The following is a 17,500-nucleotide window of genomic DNA, read 5'->3' as shown; positions in this document are numbered from 1 at the left end:
TTTTTTTTTACAATCCATCCATCTTTCTATAGGCAGCCCAAAATATCCAATCACATCAGAGAAGATTTCACAGATTTGTGGGATATTTCCGATGTGTTTACACTTAACACTTTGTGTAACACTTAAAAAAAAGTATGAATGTGTTGTGAAATCTACAGCTGTGTAAACATCCATGTGCCTGAGCGAGAGTTTTCTGCTGAGTCAGACGCCGGGTGAGAGCCGAGGCTACATTACAGTTACAGTTTGATGTAATCAGTAGGGTTGGGCATCGTTGATTTGAACAATTCACCTGTCACTAAGCACCGCTCTTAGGACGCAGATAAGCCAATGACAGTCCAGCCTCAACGAGACTCGGACATCAGCTCGTACTAGGAAGCAACAGGGAGGAGGCATAACATTAGAAATGAATGGTGGATGTATTTACTCAGAAACCCCGACGAATAACAATGGTCAAACGATGTGCATGGGGGACGTGTAAAGACCGTTACACACCAACCAGGCGGCCGACCGTCGGCAGAAAAGCCAGTCGGACTGATCGGTCTCCCCCAAGTTGGTCAAAAAAGTTCCTCAGAACACACCGAAGAGACGAGACGTAATACGTCTCCATAACAGCAGGCGGCGCTAATCTGCATTGTCGCCCAAACAATTAAAGCCGTCACGTGGGTCTGGCTGCTGCTTCCGGATTTTGGATTTTTCAACCGGCCGTTACTGGCGACTCATTCAGTGACGATCTCATATTGTACTAAAATAGTTCACTGAAACGTGTTTCTGAAAACATTTGAAGAGAGAAATAGGCCGTGCAGCTGAATCTGTCTTCATTTCAGATCAACAAAGGTCAGTTTGAAAGACTTTTTAGTCAGATTTTGAGAGGCTCTAGTCACGCTCATCCCGCTCTCCGTTTCCAGGTGAGTCCCGACTGCCCTGTCTCTGACTGAGCATGTCGGGTCGGCCCAAATGAAGGCCGACGGCTCCTCCAACGGACGACGGCACGGGACACACCGACCAGACTCGAGTCACTGACCTCGCCAGACTGTCCAACGGCCGATTATCGGCCCGGGGTGTAGCTGCCTTAAGACCGATAGCCGGTACCCCGACAGGCTAGAAACTGGGGTGTATTTCATCCCTTTCCCCAAGCCGAAACGGGACAAGAAGAAATGTTTACTGTGGATCAGACTGTGTAGCAGGCCAGAATATCAACTTAACGTCAACAGAATTAACAAGGACGTCTACATTTGTTCAAAGGTAAGACAACATTTAATATACTTATCACTTTGTCACAAACGATAGCAGTTTTTTCCCTCCTATCGGTAACGTTAACAAATCGCGGCTAACGTAAACAGAAATTACAGTAACGTTAGCTCGGTATATTCTCGCCTCCAGTTTAAGCTTGTCACCTTCTGGATGTTTTTTTTAAAGTTTTTAATATATCCCTCTTAAAATAAAGCCACACTTTAGAGCACCGCTTACCGTGCTCCGCGGCTGCAACACAATGAGCGCCTGGAAGTACGGCGGCCGCTACGGAAACCAAAACCAAACCGATTCTCGATGCCCAATCCTAGTAATCAGCCCTTTAACTGCACAGCTACAGCTCAGTGAACAACGTTAACATGTCCTGTGTGTGTGTGTGTGTGTGTGTGTGTGTGTGTGTGTGTGTGCGCGCACCATGGTATGTGGCAGGGCCATGCACGTGGAGATGCCGTGTGCTAAAAGCAGTGTGCCGAGCCGAGCGGGTCCGAGCCGAGGTGGGCCGCAGGAGTGGCTGTGCTGTGAGGAGTGCCAGGATGCCGGGAGGGGGGGAGGCTGTGAGGACGTGGAGGAGGGGGGACGGGGGCGGGTGGCGAGGGACTCCACTTACCAGATATCTGGGGCTGGATGCCGGGCTGGTCGGAGCTGAGCAGCTGGGCCTGGATGGTCTCCACCACACGCTTGAAACGCCGGCTGGGACCTGAAACAGTCGTCAGGCTTTGTTAGCGTTCATTCCCACTAACACTAACATGTTATTTAGCAGCTAAAACAGTATCAGTCTGGTGTTTCCCCCTCTCATTCCCCCTGCTCTGGTGTTTCCCAGAAGCGCCAGAGCGTTTCTAAAGAAACACGACAATGTATAAAAGGCTCCATTACCTTGTAGCTCACGTTATACCGTATAGTACAGGAGAAGCTCTCAGGCAGTTTGGACTTCCATCAGCTGTTTAAGTGTAATGACTAATGTTAACTATCATTTTAGTGATCAATAATTAGCCTGTGTCTATGTTATCTCCTTACATATACCTACGCTCTCCGTCTCTGCTAGATTGGGAATGATTGAGATTTCTCTTGGCACAGCTACCAGAAGACTTCCAACTTTCAGACAGGTTGCTCACGTCACATCTACGTCTTCAAGCTCAGTTGGAGGCTGTTCAGTAACGCTCAGCCATCACCGGGAAAGAGCTTCTAATGTCCTTCACTGGTCTCCGTCCAGAGACACGGGATCTGTTGGTCCAGTTTATATACAGTCTATGAGTCTCCACGGCGTAGTTTTAATGATATTTTTAAGGTGGGACAGCCCCCAACCCCCCTGTGATTTCCGCCTATGATCCCAGTATACCAGGATGTTGGTGAGATATTTTGGTTTGGCCGTGTTAGTTTAAACAGAGATTAGTTTTTCTACCGGAGATAAAAACACTTGTGTGGACGGAGATCGCTTTTGGCTCCAAACTCTGCTTAAAAAAACCACTCGTGCTCTGTGATCTGACGTGTGTCGGACTGCGGGTGGCGTTTACCTGAGAGCAGCGTGAAGGTGACGGAGTAGATCCCGTTGTCCTTGGTGGCGCTGGTGCTCTCCGTGTACGTGATGTCCACCTGGAACTTCACGGGCTTCTGGAAAACTGTCGGACCGGCTGTGGACTTATACTCCGCCCGGAAACTGGTCTGAGAGATGACGCTGTGGCTCAGACTGGGGATCTGAGAGGGAGGGAGGGAGAGAGAGAAGGAGGGGGAGAGAGGGAGGGAGAGGGAGAGAGAGAGAGAGAGATGGAGGGAAAGAGGGAGGGGGAGGGAGAAAGAGATGGAGAGGGGGAGAGAGAGAGAGAGCGAGAGAGAGGGAGGGGAGGGAGAGAGGGAGGAGCAAGAGAGAGAGAGTTACAGAGAAAGAGAGAGAGAGAGAGAGAGACAGAGAGACAGAGAGACAGAGAGGGAGCAAGAGAGACAGAGAGAGAGAGAGAGAGAGAGAGAGAGAGAGAGAGAGAGAGAGAGAGAGAGAGAGAGAGAGAGAGAGAGAGAGAGAGAGAGAGAGAGAGAGAGAGGGAGAGAGAGAGAGAGAGAGAGAGGGAGGGAGACAGAGAGGGAGAAAGAGAGACAGAGAGAGAGAGAGAGAAAGAGAGAGAGACAGAGAGAGACAGAGAGAGAGAGACAGAGACACAGAGAGAGAGAGAGAGAGAGAGAGAGAGCAAGAGAGAGACAGAGAGAGACAGAGAGAGAGAGACAGAGAGAAAGAGAGAGACAGAGAGAGACAGAGAGAGAGAGAGAGGGGGGGAGGGGGGTAAGCAGACTCTGAGTCAGCAGAAACAGACCACCAGCTTGTGTGTGAGTGGAGACGGCAGCGTCGGGATGTGAGAGAAACAGACAGGAGCAGAAGGACAACACGTTGCAGTGTTTCTGCTGCGTCAGCGTCGGAGTCACCGCTGACGACGAGACGTGAACAGACAGCAGTCTGCTGCTGTCCCTCGAACACAACAGCAAAACACCACACTCTTATGTGGCCATTTTCACAGTGAAGGCTATACTTGGCAACTATTTTATATTAATGAACGTCCGTTGCATTCAAGCAATTGCCAAATGAGTTTGAGCTAATTCAGCTTCCCACAACTCTCTCTGTGTTTCTCAGTGTGGCGACTTTCCCGAGCAGCAGTTTGAGTGATGCGTTTGATGTCACCGCTAGTCTGGCATTGACAGGTTAGTGTACCAGAGTCTGGTAGGACCAGGCTAGTGTACCAGGGACTACCAGACTCTGGTCCATTAGCCTAGTCCTACCAGACTCTGGTACACTAGCCTGGTCCTACCAGACTCTGGTAAACTAGCCTGGTCCTACCAGACTCTGGTAAACTAGCCTGGTCCTACCAGACTCTGGTCCATTAGCCTGGTCCTACCAGACTCTGGTCCATTAGCCTGGTCCTACCAGACTCTGGTACATTAGCCTGGTCCTACCAGACTCTGGTCCATTAGCCTAGTCCTACCAGACTCTGGTACACTAGCCTGGTCCTACCAGACTCTGGTAAACTAGCCTGGTCCTACCAGACTCTGGTCCATTAGCCTGGTCCTACCAGACTCTGGTCCATTAGCCTGGTCCTACCAGACTCTGGTACATTAGCCTGGTCCTACCAGACGCTGGTACACTAACCTGGTCCTACCAGACTCTGGTACATTAGCCTGGTCCTACCAGACTCTGGTACACTAGCCTGGTCCTACCAGACTCTGGTACACTAACCTGATCCTACCAGACTCTGGTATACTAACCTCGTCCTACCAGACTCTGGTCCATTAGCCTGGTCCTACCAGACTCTGGTCCATTAGCCTGGTCCTACCAGACTCTGGTACATTAGCCTGGTCCTACCAGACTCTGGTACACTAACCTGATCCTACCAGACTCTGGTCCATTAGCCTGGTCCTACGAGACTCTGGTACATTAGCCTGGTCCTACGAGACTCTGGTCCATTTCATTGGTCCAGAGAGTCTGGCCTCTCTCCATTGACAAGTGTTAACTTCCTTGAAGGCGGGTACTCTGTTGAAGTTTAAAACTATTGGATCTGCCCAGAGCCACTCTGGATCTGCCATAACCAATCGCTAACGTTTGGTCGTGACGTCGGCTTAGCATCGTAGCGTTAGCCTTAGCCAACTCCTTCACCACTAACGGAGCGAGCTGGAAGATCAAACTGTTCCCGAACCCCGTGGGGAGGAGGGCCACAACATCATGGCCACCAACACAACTCAGCAAAGATTGTTCTTGCTCGGGCTTTAACTTCTGGATATTCGGCAGCGTTGCCACAACGGACCGAATGGCTTCGCTCGCATCTTTCTAGTGCACGTCCTCAACGTCATCGTTCTCAGCCACTCCCCCTGTTCGCTGATTGGACCGGGAAAGATTGGCTGGAGAAAACCCAAGAAAATACCGCAAACCCAGACGCAGTACTGAAGGAAAATGAAATTGAGCGGAAGTACGTAGGAGGGCGGAGCCAGGCTGGGAGAAACGGGCCACAGACAGAATAGTGCGATTCATCAGACAGTAACGGGAGAAAAAGAATAGGAGAACAGACGATAGATGGATGAAGAGGAGACTTACAGAGAGGAAGGCATGGACGATGTCTGCCTTGATGGAGCTGAGAGGTTTGTCTCTGATCACGATGAAGATCTGCTCCTCTTTCTCCAGGTTGATGAAGTTCCCGAACCACGACTTCTTAGCCAGTCTGCAGGGAAGAGACGCAACGTGCTTCAGAACAACGTACATCTCAAGAAATCTACCTTGAAAAAAGGGACCAAAATGTCGGGAAAAGCTTCAAAAACGTGGGGGGGAAAAAAACACACAAAAACGTCAAAAGGTGTCGAAAAAAACGTTGAAAAAAGTGACAAAAACATCGGTGGAGAAGCAACAAAAGTGTCCAAAAAGACGTCGAAAACGTTGAAAAAAAGGGTAACACTTTACTTGAAGGTATCGACATAATCGCGACATGATACTGTCATAACTATGACATGACACTGTCCTGAACGCGTCATAAACGTTATGAACAAGTCAAACGTTTATGACTTCTGTCATTAAGTGTCATTCGGTTTTTGTTCGTGACTAGTTGACATTGTTTGGGTTGTCTTGATTATGACAAACTGACATTAATCAAAGTGACATTACCAGAAGTTGTCTTGGTCATGACAAGCTGACATTAAACAGGATGACATTATGTCAAGTTGTCACGACCAAGACATCCTCTGGTAATGTCACTTTGATTAATGTCAATTAATTAAGTCTCGGTTCTAAACCATCTCTGGATGGACCGTATCTTTAGTTCTAGGAGATCTCTGGTCATACTTACTCTGGAGAAGAGTCTGGAGTCAGACTGGACATGTCTTCCTGGGTGGGAACTGTGGAAATAAGAGGTCAAAGGTCACAGAGTTGGTGTGGGGGGGTCATCTCTTTCCTACACAGATGTATGTGCCTTTTATGTTTATGTCCTTTATGTATTTTAATGTGGCAATGTTTCATATGTGTTTTTTGACTGTTTGAAAGCCCTTCTACGGACGGGCATTGGCATTAACAATAGCTATATATATATATATATACTGTGATGCTGTACAACAAATGTCTCTGATTTAGCATCTGTCCCTATTCAAATAAACATGAAATGAATGCGTAATCACGACTAATTTCCATTAATTTCATATCCCTGAAAGAAACTAGAAAATATCCACATTTAACAAGCAGGAATCGGAGAATGTATACTCTTTTGTTTTCATAAAAAAAGACTCAAACTGAATAATTATCTAAATAGATGGAGATTTAATTCAATAGTTGACCTCTGATCCATTAATCTTTGCAGCTCTACTTCACATTTTATGTGTAGAAACTGTGGTCATAAAGATTCTTCTGTTTGTCTGATGGACATTGGGTAATTTATAGGAGCCCATGTTGAACCCAAAGTTACGCCCTTGCAGATGGATAAATATATAATCTGTGCGTGTTAATGAGATCATCATGGCTCTGTTGGGTTTGCGTGGAGCGATTTCATGGCACTAAACTACCTAAACTAATGAGACAGTTATCTTGCGCACAACGCGGCCCAAGGCGGCTGTTTCTCCTGATAAGGGCTGGCAGCAGGTGAAGTGTTAAACACAGCCGTTAGGGGCAGAGAGATGATTTGTACTCATTCCCCTGAGCTACGAGAATGCAGTTTGATGCATGAACACGCTCTCTGCTGAATACATTATCATACTGATAAGAAAGAGATATCATACAGATCTGATCTCAATAAATCAGCAGGGGTTTCCAACCTTTTTGGTCCGAGGTCTCACGTACCCCTTCATCCATTCCCAGGCTGCGTCCAAAATTCCATACTGTCATGCTATATAGCAGCTAAAACAGTATGTGAGATGTTTTAGTATGTCCAAAACCTTAGTGTGTAACCAATAGTACGCAACTTGCATACTATTTCCTGTAAAATATTACAGTATGCAAACACTGCAACATGACATCATGACTTTGCGTAAACATACACGGCACTTTCCTAAAGCCGAGTGGCGTGTTATCTGTACGCATTTTGAGCTATCCGCGTGTATGTCTACGCTGTATACAGCGGACGGCAGTCTGCAACGTCACAGCGTAAACATACACGGAACTTTCCTAAAGCCGAGTGGCGTGTTATCGCGAGGCTACGCGTTATCGCGAGGCTACGCGTTATCGCGAGGCTACGGGTGGGTTTAGGAAACGCCACACGCGGGTTCTGTTTAGGAAATCAACAAACGTGGAAAGGAAACGTGACACGCGGGACACGATCCCCGGTCTCCTGGGTGAAAGTCCTGTGTTTGACCCATCCTCCACCCCCCCGACCAACCTCCCTAAGCCTTTTTTCACCCTTTCATACTACTCTCTACGGCGTAAATTCACACGCAATCGCAAGGTAATGTAAGTCAATGGAGGCCAAATGGCGTTGATAAACACGCTAAAAAGTGAGTATGTGTCTTGATAACACGCCAGTAATGGCGTACAAATTGGCGTGTCGTACATACGCCACTTCACGACATCAGTCTGTTTAATGAGGAAAGTCAAACTTGTGTGATGTCAGCTTGTTAAATGTGAATATCTTCTAGTTTCTTCTCTCCTCTGGGACAGTAAACTGAATATCTTTGAGTTGGGGACAAAACGAGACATTTGGACTTTTTGGGAAACAGTGAACCACATTTTTCACCATTTTCTGACCATTTTGTTTCCTTTAAGTCCCTTCTTAAAAGCTTGAACCTCCTCTGAAGTCTCGTAGTCTTTTCAAAAGGTTTCCCCTATTCTTACCGACACTGTACACGTTTTTATTTGTTGTTGTAAAAACCCAATGTTTTCATGAAGGCTCTGTTTTATTGCTTTGTGAAGCACTTTGTGAAGTGCTCTATAAATAAAGATAATTCTTATTACCTTGCATTTTCCTGCGGTGGAAGCGCGGCGAGCCCAGGAAGCTGTTCTTGATGGAGTTGAGGCGTGTCCTCCAGGGCATGCCGCCGATGGACGGGCTGGGTGGTGGCGTTGGGCTGGGCGTGCCAGCCGGGCTGTCCTTGGGCGTGTGCACCGGGGTGCCTTTGGGGGTGGGGAGAGGGCTCCCTCGGGGGGAGGGGTGGGGGGTCACCTGCGTGATGGGGACAGATTTGCCGTTGTGGTCAGGGTGGAGGTGGTAGCGGCGACGGGGCGACATAGGAGCCACCGGGGAGAGGGGGATGGAGAGTTTAGGGGGGACGGTGAGGGGAGGGTGGCGTCTCACCCGCGGGCTGTTGGGGACGCACGGAGCCAGAGGCTGGCACGGCGTGGACGGCTCAGATTTGGGTGTGGTGGGGGTCTGGGCGGTGTTGGGGAGGGGGTTGGATCTGGTGGTCTGTAGGGGCTTCTCAGACATTTTAGGCTTGGCGGGGAGGGTCTGCGTGCGGGGGTGCATGAGGGGAGACCCCATCTTTGGCTGGTAGGAGTTGGGCGTGCGTGGCCCCACCCCGTTGAGGCGGACCTCGGGGGAGTGGGTGGGGCTGCAGTTGGGGGACTGACACAGGTCTGGGGACTGCGGTGGGATGAAAAACCGCCGGGTGGGCTGTGATTGGTCATGACACAGCGGCAGAGTCAGCCAATGAGAAAGCGAGGCCACAGCCAGAGGAACACCACAGCCCAATAAAGGTTCATTCCCATAAAAATATATATATATATATATAAAAAAAAACAACAGGAAATAAAAACAGGAGTGTGGCAGATGGGTTGAGAGGTGGAGCAGGCAGGAAGTGGTGAGAGTGCAAGAAAGAAAGAAAAAACAGAACATGCGATTAGCAAAGTGGTCAGCCAATCAGGAGGCAGCAGTGGAGCATTCATGACGCATTAACAGTAGGGATGCACCGAGATCAAACCTGCTGGACCCAAACTACCTCCTGTCACTTTAGTGCTCACCTGTCTGACATGTTGCCATTTGTAAAAAAAAAAAAAACATTACACAACATTAAAGTAATGAAACATTGACACATGATATGGAGCTCATGTCGTTCCGAAATTTGGTGGAAAGTTTGTTAATTAAGATAGGGAATTATTGTTCAGGAGAACTGCACTTAGTTGAATGAAACTAACTGGCACATGTGCTGTGTTACTGTGTATTTTGATGACTAAAGACGCAATAGAATTTTCTATATATTTGTTTTTCTGAGAGTAATAAACTAAAGTCAGTAAACTGTCTCAGTAATGTCAGTCACACAGAAATATCCACTTAAAGTCAAGCAATAGTTAAAGTGTAACTCTCGCCAAAATGCAACCTAGGGTCTTTTTGTGAATGTACCCGAGTCAAATTTTCGTTTAAAAGCATAATTAGGACGGAAACGCCACTTTTAAGATTGACCGTTTTGGGTCAAATGGCCTTTTGAATGGGAGTGCTAGTGGTGCTACTATGATACAAGTATCACCAGGGGCTCTACACCTTAACGAAAGCATTGACAACATTGGTTGTGTTCACAGAGTTTACTAAAAAGAACTCACTTTAGCTGTTGTTTCCGCTCGGCGCCATCTCGCCAGTCAAAAAGTGTTCATCCGAATGAACGGACTCCATTGGAGGAAATGTCATTCTTATACGAGGCTCCTTTTTCATCTACAAGGTCAATATTGTGTTCCACTAACGACAAAACAACGAATAATCCGTGAATTTATATGGAACTAAGCTTTAGGAGCTTTCCATCTTTACTCTCCTCCCTGTTACATATATTTCTGTTTCCTGTTTTATTTTGGTAGTCTGTTTTTCTCCCTTGTCTTGTCTAGCTTTACTTCCTGTCTTGTGTTTTCCTGCCTGTCTGATTGTTCTGCCCCGCCCTGATGTGTTTCACCTGTTGTATCACCTGTCCCACATTTGCTCGTTACCTCTTGTATTTAGCCTCTGTGTTCCCCTTGTCTTGTGTCAGGTCCTTGTATTGTGTTTTTTCTGTATGGTGTTCTGTGAGAGTCTGTGTAAGCCTACCGCTTGTCTTGGATTCCTGTTTTTGTATTCCTTGTCTTTTGGCTTCCTGCACATTTTGCATTTATTTTTGCCCAGCTCTCTTCATTGCTTGGATTTTAGTTATTAAACCTTTTGAACTTGACTTTGCCTGATGTGTCTGCATTTGGGTCCGACACATTCTCTCCAACCGGGTTGCATCTTGGCGAGAGTTACGCTTTAATGTTATTGCTTATAAAGGTTTAAAGCCTAAAGTTAAATCAACACCTTGAAATTGTTTCCCTGGCATTTGAGAAATACATATTTTTGTACCCAACAGTCAAAACCTCCAACATCTCAACAGGCTGACTGACAAATCCTCAGCTACACATTCTTAACACTCCCTTAAGATCAGGGTTTTAGTCGACAGAAGGATTTCGTGATTACGGTCCGATACGTCGGTGCATCCCTGATTACCAGCAAGTGAACCAGCTCGAAAGCTAACAGATTTAGCTTCACCCTCCACTTGGGAAAGCGGCCAGAGTGCATGCACAGTGCTGATACACAATGCTGTGGAATGAATGAGCAGATTGCTGATAGGACGGGTCAGAAACTGAGCCTGAGTCTCTGCTCAGAGCAGCCTGTGTGAAGTCTGCCATGTCATTACAATGGACAGGGACGATGTATGTATGTGTGTGTGAGTGTTAACACCCTAATCACAAACTTAAAGGGTCATTTGATTTGTTTTTCAACCCTATATTTCAATGCATTGGTGTTTAAGTGACTAATGTGAACAAAAATCTTTGAAATTGGTCCAGTATTGAGCCAAAACGCTGTAACCGACAGCCGTAAACGGGCCTACAATGTAACCCTACATGACAAATGTTCAGTGTCAGTCAGCGTCCACTAAAAGTGTCTGACAACATTATGAAAGGATCCCTACAGAGATAGACCTTTTACTTTAACTTTTGTTTAACATAAAACAGCCCCGAAATCACCATCACTAAACCCACCAGACTCCATGTAAATAATCAGGACAGTTAAGAGTCAGTTGTATCTGAGCTGAAACAAGCCTAATGTTTAGGAACATGTTCTTGCATGAGGCCCGGTGACTTTTACTCATTACTTTTCAAACTTTACATAGTTAAACAAATGAACAGAAAAGGAGAATGCACCATGGCTTGAAGAATGGGACAGTGACCTTCATTAAAAGTCAATGTTTCTGCGGGCTTTGCAATGTGAGTGTTTGATGTTCGACAGGCTGTCCTTGCTGAGGCTTAGCTTAAAAATCAAGCACAGCTTTGCTGAAAACAGAGAAGCTACAGCGTGGAAGCTGCCAGTTGATTTGCACGGTTAACCTTTCTGCTTTGTCACTGCAGCAGCCGTTTGCAGACTTATGGATCAATTCTTCAACTAATGTGCAGCTGCATGAGAATCTATTCTGTGTGGACCTTAAATAAATCACCGGATCTCATCTGGAGTTGAGGTGTTTGGCCTCCGATGGATCCGGCGCCACTTCATCTAAAGCTCTGTGACGTACGGTACCAACCCGTTCTCACTCCGAACTCGTAAAATACGGACGTTTGGGCAGTGGCTGTCAGCGTCTGAAGAGACGCAAAAAGCGCCATTCAGCGTGTGTAGAACAGCAGCAGCTACAGGGGGTTTGGAGAAGACGTAGCATTAAGAGCGACTACGGTACCGAGTAGAATGAAAGACCGAAAATCCACATAGGGAGGTTGGTCGGGGTGGAGGATGGGTCAAACACAGGACTTTCACCCAGGAGACCGGGGATCGTGTCCCCCGTGTCACGTTTCCTCAACCCAACCGTCCCGTTCTTTATCTAAACCCAACTGTCCCGTTCTTCTTTACCGAAACCCAACCGTCCCGTTCTTCTTTACCGAAACCCAACTGTCCCGTTCTTCTTTACCTAAACCCAACCGTCCCGTTCTTCTTTTCCTAAACCCAACCGTCCCGTTCTTCTTTACCTAAACCCAACTGTCCCGTTCTTCTTGACCTAAACCCAACTGTCCCGTTCTTCTTTACCTAAACCCAACTGTCCCGTTCTTCTTTACCGAAACCCAACTGTCCCGTTCTTCTTTACCGAAACCCAACTGTCCCGTTCTTCTTTACCTAAACCCAACTGTCCCGTTCTTCTTTACCGAAACCCAACTGTCCCGTTCTTCTTGACCTAAACCCAACCGTCCCATTCTTCTTTACCTAAACCCAACCGTCCCGTTCTTCTTTACCTAAACCCAACCGTCCCGTTCTTCTTTACCTAAACCCAACCGTCCCGTTCTTCTTTTCCTAAACCCAACTGTCCTGTTCTTCCCACATGTCATGGACACATAAGCCCACCCACGACCTTTTCCTTAACCTAACTGCGTCAAAAGTGACGCCAATAGTCCCGACCAAGCCCGTATAGATAAAACGTGTTTAGATCTGACGCTAAAGGAGACTTTTAGCGTCAATAACAACGCCAAAGGCCACCTGACCAAGTGTCCGTATTTTACGCGATGGGAGTGAGAATGTGTTGACGGTACAGCCTGCCTTAAAGCCCCTCACATCCAGGTCACATGACGACCCAGGGTGAGAGGATGAACCGCGGCCGACAGTTTACCTTCGAGTTCTCTCAGCAGTGTGAGTGTCTTCATTTTCAAAGTATAAAATAATATAGTGTTGGTGTAGAATCATTGCTTTGAGGAGGACACGTTGATATATTTTTCATAGTCGTATATTAGGGAGTCAGTCCTCCCCCAAAAAATGCTCCCATGAGTCGTTTATCAAGCAGCAATTACAAACTATATTTACGTTCATAGTGGCGGCGCTCTCTAGTGGCCGTAGTAGTTATGACGGGAGCAAAGCAGAAGTCAAGGTAGTCTCGCATAGCCAGACCTTCCTCCACAGCACTGTGGAGGAAGGTCTGGCTAGTCCACACAGCATTCTGGGATAGGAGAGAAACGTGCTCTGGTTTATTGGCATTTCTTTAAACCAATCACAATCGTCTTGAGGCGGTGCTAAGCTCCGGACGGAGCCACGGTGCCTCTGCTAAATAGTCTCAGGAAGGAGCTTGTTTTGGTGGAACATGTGGACGTTCAAAAGTAGTTTTAGTCGTGCAACAGAAAGCTCAGATTGGACAGATAGTCTAGCTAGCTGTCTGGATTTACCCTGCAGAGATCTGAGGAGCAGTTAACCATAGTCCTCACAAATCCAGCCGGAGGTTAGAACGCCAACACAGAGACAGAGGAAGGGGACGGACATCCGGCCGAAAAGAAGGACATACGGTGGAATTTCTGGCAGCACCGGAGCAATCCCAGAAGTGGAACGTCTTGGATATAGACTAAAGATAAGGTGACGAAGTATAAGCGCCAAATCTGTGTGTACGGAGGCAGGTTGGGGCGGTGGATAGGTAAAAGTAAACGGCAAGTATTTTTGGACTCAACGAACGTCCCGTTGAGCATCATGTCTTATTTTGTGGGTTAAAATCAGACGTTACTTCCCAAAGGTTAGGGTGAGGAACAAACCACCATCTTTTTCTAAACTAAACTAAGTAGCTTTGGTGCCTCAACATTAGCGGAGGAATGCAACTAAGTACATGTACTCCAGTACTGTACTCAAGTCCAAATGTTGAGGTACTTGTACTTTACTTGACTCTTTTCTTTTCATGCCACTTTCTACTTCTACTCCGCTACATTTCAGAGAGAAATATTGTACTTTTTACTCCACTACATTCATCTGTTACAGCTTTAGTTACTAGTTACTTTAGTTACTCCACTACATTCATCTGTTACAGCTTTAGTTACTAGTTACTTTAGTTACTCCACTACATTCATCTGTTACAGCTTTAGTTACTAGTTACTTCAGTTACTCACTACATTCATCTGTTACAGCTTTAGTTACTAGTTACTTTAGTTACTCCGCTACATTCATCTGTTACAGCTTTAGTTACTAGTTACTTTAGTTACTCCGCTACATTCATCTGTTACAGCTTTAGTTACTAGTTACTTTAGTTACTCCACTACATTAACCTGTTACAGCTTTAGTTACTAGTTACTTTAGTTACTCCGCTACATTCATCTGTTACAGCTTTAGTTACTAGTTACTTTAGTTGCTCCACTACATTCATCTGTTACAGCTTTAGTTACTAGTTACTTTAGTTACTCCGCTACATTCATCTGTTACAGCTTTAGTTACTAGTTACTTTAGTTACTCCACTACATTCATCTGTTCCAGCTTTAGTTACTAGTTACTTTAGTTACTCCACTACATTCATCTGTTACAGCTTTAGTTACTAGTTACTTTAGTTACTCCACTACATTCATCTGTTACAGCTTTAGTTACTAGTTACTTTACACATTAAGATTACTGCTCACACAACACATGTAGTTTATAACATCTGATGTTTTATTCTAAAGTAAACTAGCCAACAATATAACGGACTACAAGTCCAGCTGAGATGATCAGACCATTAAACACACAACTGTTAGGATCCTTTACACTTTCTACAATGGGAGGATTCTTCTTTACTTTTAATACTTTAACTACATTTTCCTGATGATACTTACACACTTATACTGAAGTAACATTTTCAACGCAGGACTTTTACTTGTAGCAGAGTATTTTTACAGTGTGGTAGTAGTTCTTTTACTTAAATAAAGGATCTGAATACTTCTTCCACTGCTGCTAAACATAACCAAACTGTGACCATTTTACAACAGGGTTTAAAATCGCAACCTTTACGTTCAAAACCGCAAAAACGCGACCAAGGTTTAGATATGAGGTCGTATTTCTGCCAACGCTAGAGGCGCTAAGTTATGAAACGCTCCTGTGGGTTGTTTAAGAGGGGGGAGGGGAACAAACGACCCATATACTGTGTGTGGTTTGGAGGACTTGTTGATATTAGGCTGTGGGCGGTGTCACTAGTTTCATGACTAAACAATGTACTCAGCCTTTACGCACAACAATGGCGTTTTTCCATTACATGGTACCTGCTCGACTCGCCTCGACTCTACTCGCCTTTTTTGGTTTTCCATTACGGAAAATAAGTCCCTGGTACCTGCTAACAGGTACTTTATGTAGTATCACCTCCGTCAGGGTTCCAAGCGAGCTGAGGCGATACCAAAAGGTGACGTGAAAACCTGCAGACCACTGATTGGTCGGAGAGAATTGTCACTAATCACTGCGTCATCATTGCTAGCGACAGACTAGCCAGCTGTGTTTTTCTTTGCTGCCTCCAGCTTCTTTTGAAACTCAATTTGTCTTCAACAGCCACATGCCGCGGAATCAAAAACAACACACATTCGACGTTCTGCGTGTGTGTCGCGTTAGGTTGCGGCAGTTTCGACCAGCCACGCTCGCCTCACGCATAAGGCGGTACTAAATCTGCAATGACAAAAGGAGGACGGGGCACCGTGGTCGAGCTGAGCCGAGCTGAGTCGAGCAGGTACCATGTAGTGGAAAAACGCCATAAAACACTTAAAGAAGAATGATGCAAGAGAGAGGGATACAATGTGAAGTCTGAACCTGCAGTTAACCCTAGAGCTGCAACTTCTTTATCAGACCTGTCTATTTCAACATTGCAATTATAACTTTCATATTAAAAGCTATTAAAATACAGTCAGTTGCCAGTTTGTTCTGTCTGCTCTCATTAATAAAACATTATAGCATTATATGAGGGCTATAAATAAAGCCTCTGTTCAGATGGACCAATCAGGGCCAGGGGGGGGGTGTCTAACTGTTCAGATGCACCAATCAGGGCCAGGGGGTGTCTAACTGTTCAGATGCACCAATCAGGGCCAGGGGGAGGTGTCTAACTGTTCAGATGCACCAATCAGGGCCAGTGGGGGGGGGGGCCTAACTGTTCAGATGCACCAATCAGGGCCAGGGGGGGTGTCTAACTGTTCAGATGCCCCAATCAGGGCCAGGGGGAGGTGTCTAACTGTTCAGATGGACCAATCAGGGCCAGGGGGGGTGTCTAACTGCGTGTCAATCACTGTTCATGCACACGCATTCATTCTCCCTTGTGGGGGGAGGGGCTTAGGAGACCGTTTTGGGCTTCAGCGGAAAGGGGGGAGGGACTGAGAAGTTGTTGATGTTCAAATGTTTTGGCTAAGTCCTGGATCTTCCCAATCCTACCTACGGCACCTTTAATAGGACATTAGTCTGGATCAACGGAATTATGTTTCCAGGATAATTGCAACGCGCGTGATGTCCCTCCCCTTCCTCTCTCTGTGTGTTGCCGTTCTCAAACTCTGCGAGCTACACGCTGAAAATGTCAAGTTTTGAAGAACATTTGGACGGTGCAACAAGTCAGACCTGCTTGGTTGATTTACAAAGAATATGTTTAGGGCATTTCCTCTCTAACTGGGACCGATTGGTGGGATTGCTGTGGACGAAGTACACACGGAGATACACTGGTAATGATGAGCTAATGAGGTGGAGCTCAGCGCCGCCCAAGACAATTGTGATTGGTTTAAAGAAATGCAAACAACCCAGAGAGTATTTTTCCCCTATCCCAGAATGCATCTGTGGTGCAGCCAGACCTTACTCCACAGTGCTGTGGAGATAGAGCTGGCAACGCGAGACTGTGCTTACCCTAATATAACGGACTCAGTACATCAGGAATTAAGTTGGTCACGTATTGTTGTCTTTAATGGGAAAAATACAGAATTACAACAGACTTAAGTCCTTTAAGTTCATTACATTCTGTGTTCATTCCTACATTTTCTTGCAGGTGCCATGCCCTGCTACATAACTCAGAGCGTTGGCTCTTTACTTGTACATCCAACAGGCTCATAATGAAGTCCAAAGAGGTGTGTGTGAGCTGCTGATGAGAGGCTGAAGGGAATGGACACACATCCTGTGTGCGGGCGGAACAATGTTCCAGCAGAGCCAGCCGGTGAGGTGCATTGTGGGACGGACGGACACTTACCCTGGGACTGCTGAGAGGACTGGTGGACAGACCGGAGGACGCTCCGCTGATGGACCGCGATCTACAAAAACACACACACACACACACACACACACACACACACACACACACACACACACAGAGTCAGATCAAACAACATACTAAAGAGAACTCGGAGCAGGCTGAAGGTGATTTGATTTCAGGCCGAGAAAAGTGACACAAACGAGGACAGATGACTTATTCTCATGTTCTCTGTTGACTGCAGTTTCACTAACTCTTTGATTACTTTGGCCTTCAGCACAACATCTCTCTCTGTCTCTCTCTCTCTCTCTCTGTCTCTCTCTCTCTGTCTCTCTCTCTCTGTCTCTCTCTCTCTCTCTCTCTCTCTGTCTCTCTCTCTCTCTCTCTGTCTCTCTCTCTCTCTCTCTCTCTCTCTCTCTCT

The 17,500-nt window shown here is 46.4% G+C and overlaps 1 protein-coding gene across 1 annotated transcript in view; it reads right to left on the bottom strand.

Annotated features, from left to right (window-relative positions):
* Positions 1-17,500, bottom strand: part of LOC144523340 (serine/threonine-protein kinase BRSK2-like) — a 189,929-nt gene that overhangs the window by 7,207 nt on the left and 165,222 nt on the right. Inside the window, exons 14-19 of the mRNA XM_078258842.1 lie at positions 17,080-17,140; positions 8,144-8,801; positions 6,057-6,105; positions 5,315-5,438; positions 2,760-2,940; positions 1,856-1,945 (exon numbers count right to left, since the gene is read on the bottom strand). Of these exons, the coding sequence (XP_078114968.1) occupies positions 1,856-1,945; positions 2,760-2,940; positions 5,315-5,438; positions 6,057-6,105; positions 8,144-8,801; positions 17,080-17,140 (1,163 nt within the window). The remainder of the gene's footprint in view (positions 1-1,855; positions 1,946-2,759; positions 2,941-5,314; positions 5,439-6,056; positions 6,106-8,143; positions 8,802-17,079; positions 17,141-17,500) is intronic.

Source organism: Sander vitreus, chromosome 1 (assembly GCF_031162955.1).
Source record: "Sander vitreus isolate 19-12246 chromosome 1, sanVit1, whole genome shotgun sequence".
In the NCBI taxonomy this organism is placed as follows: domain Eukaryota; kingdom Metazoa; phylum Chordata; class Actinopteri; order Perciformes; family Percidae; genus Sander; species Sander vitreus.
Note: the sequence above shows the minus strand (reverse complement) of the source record. Positions and strands in the feature narration are given on the sequence as shown.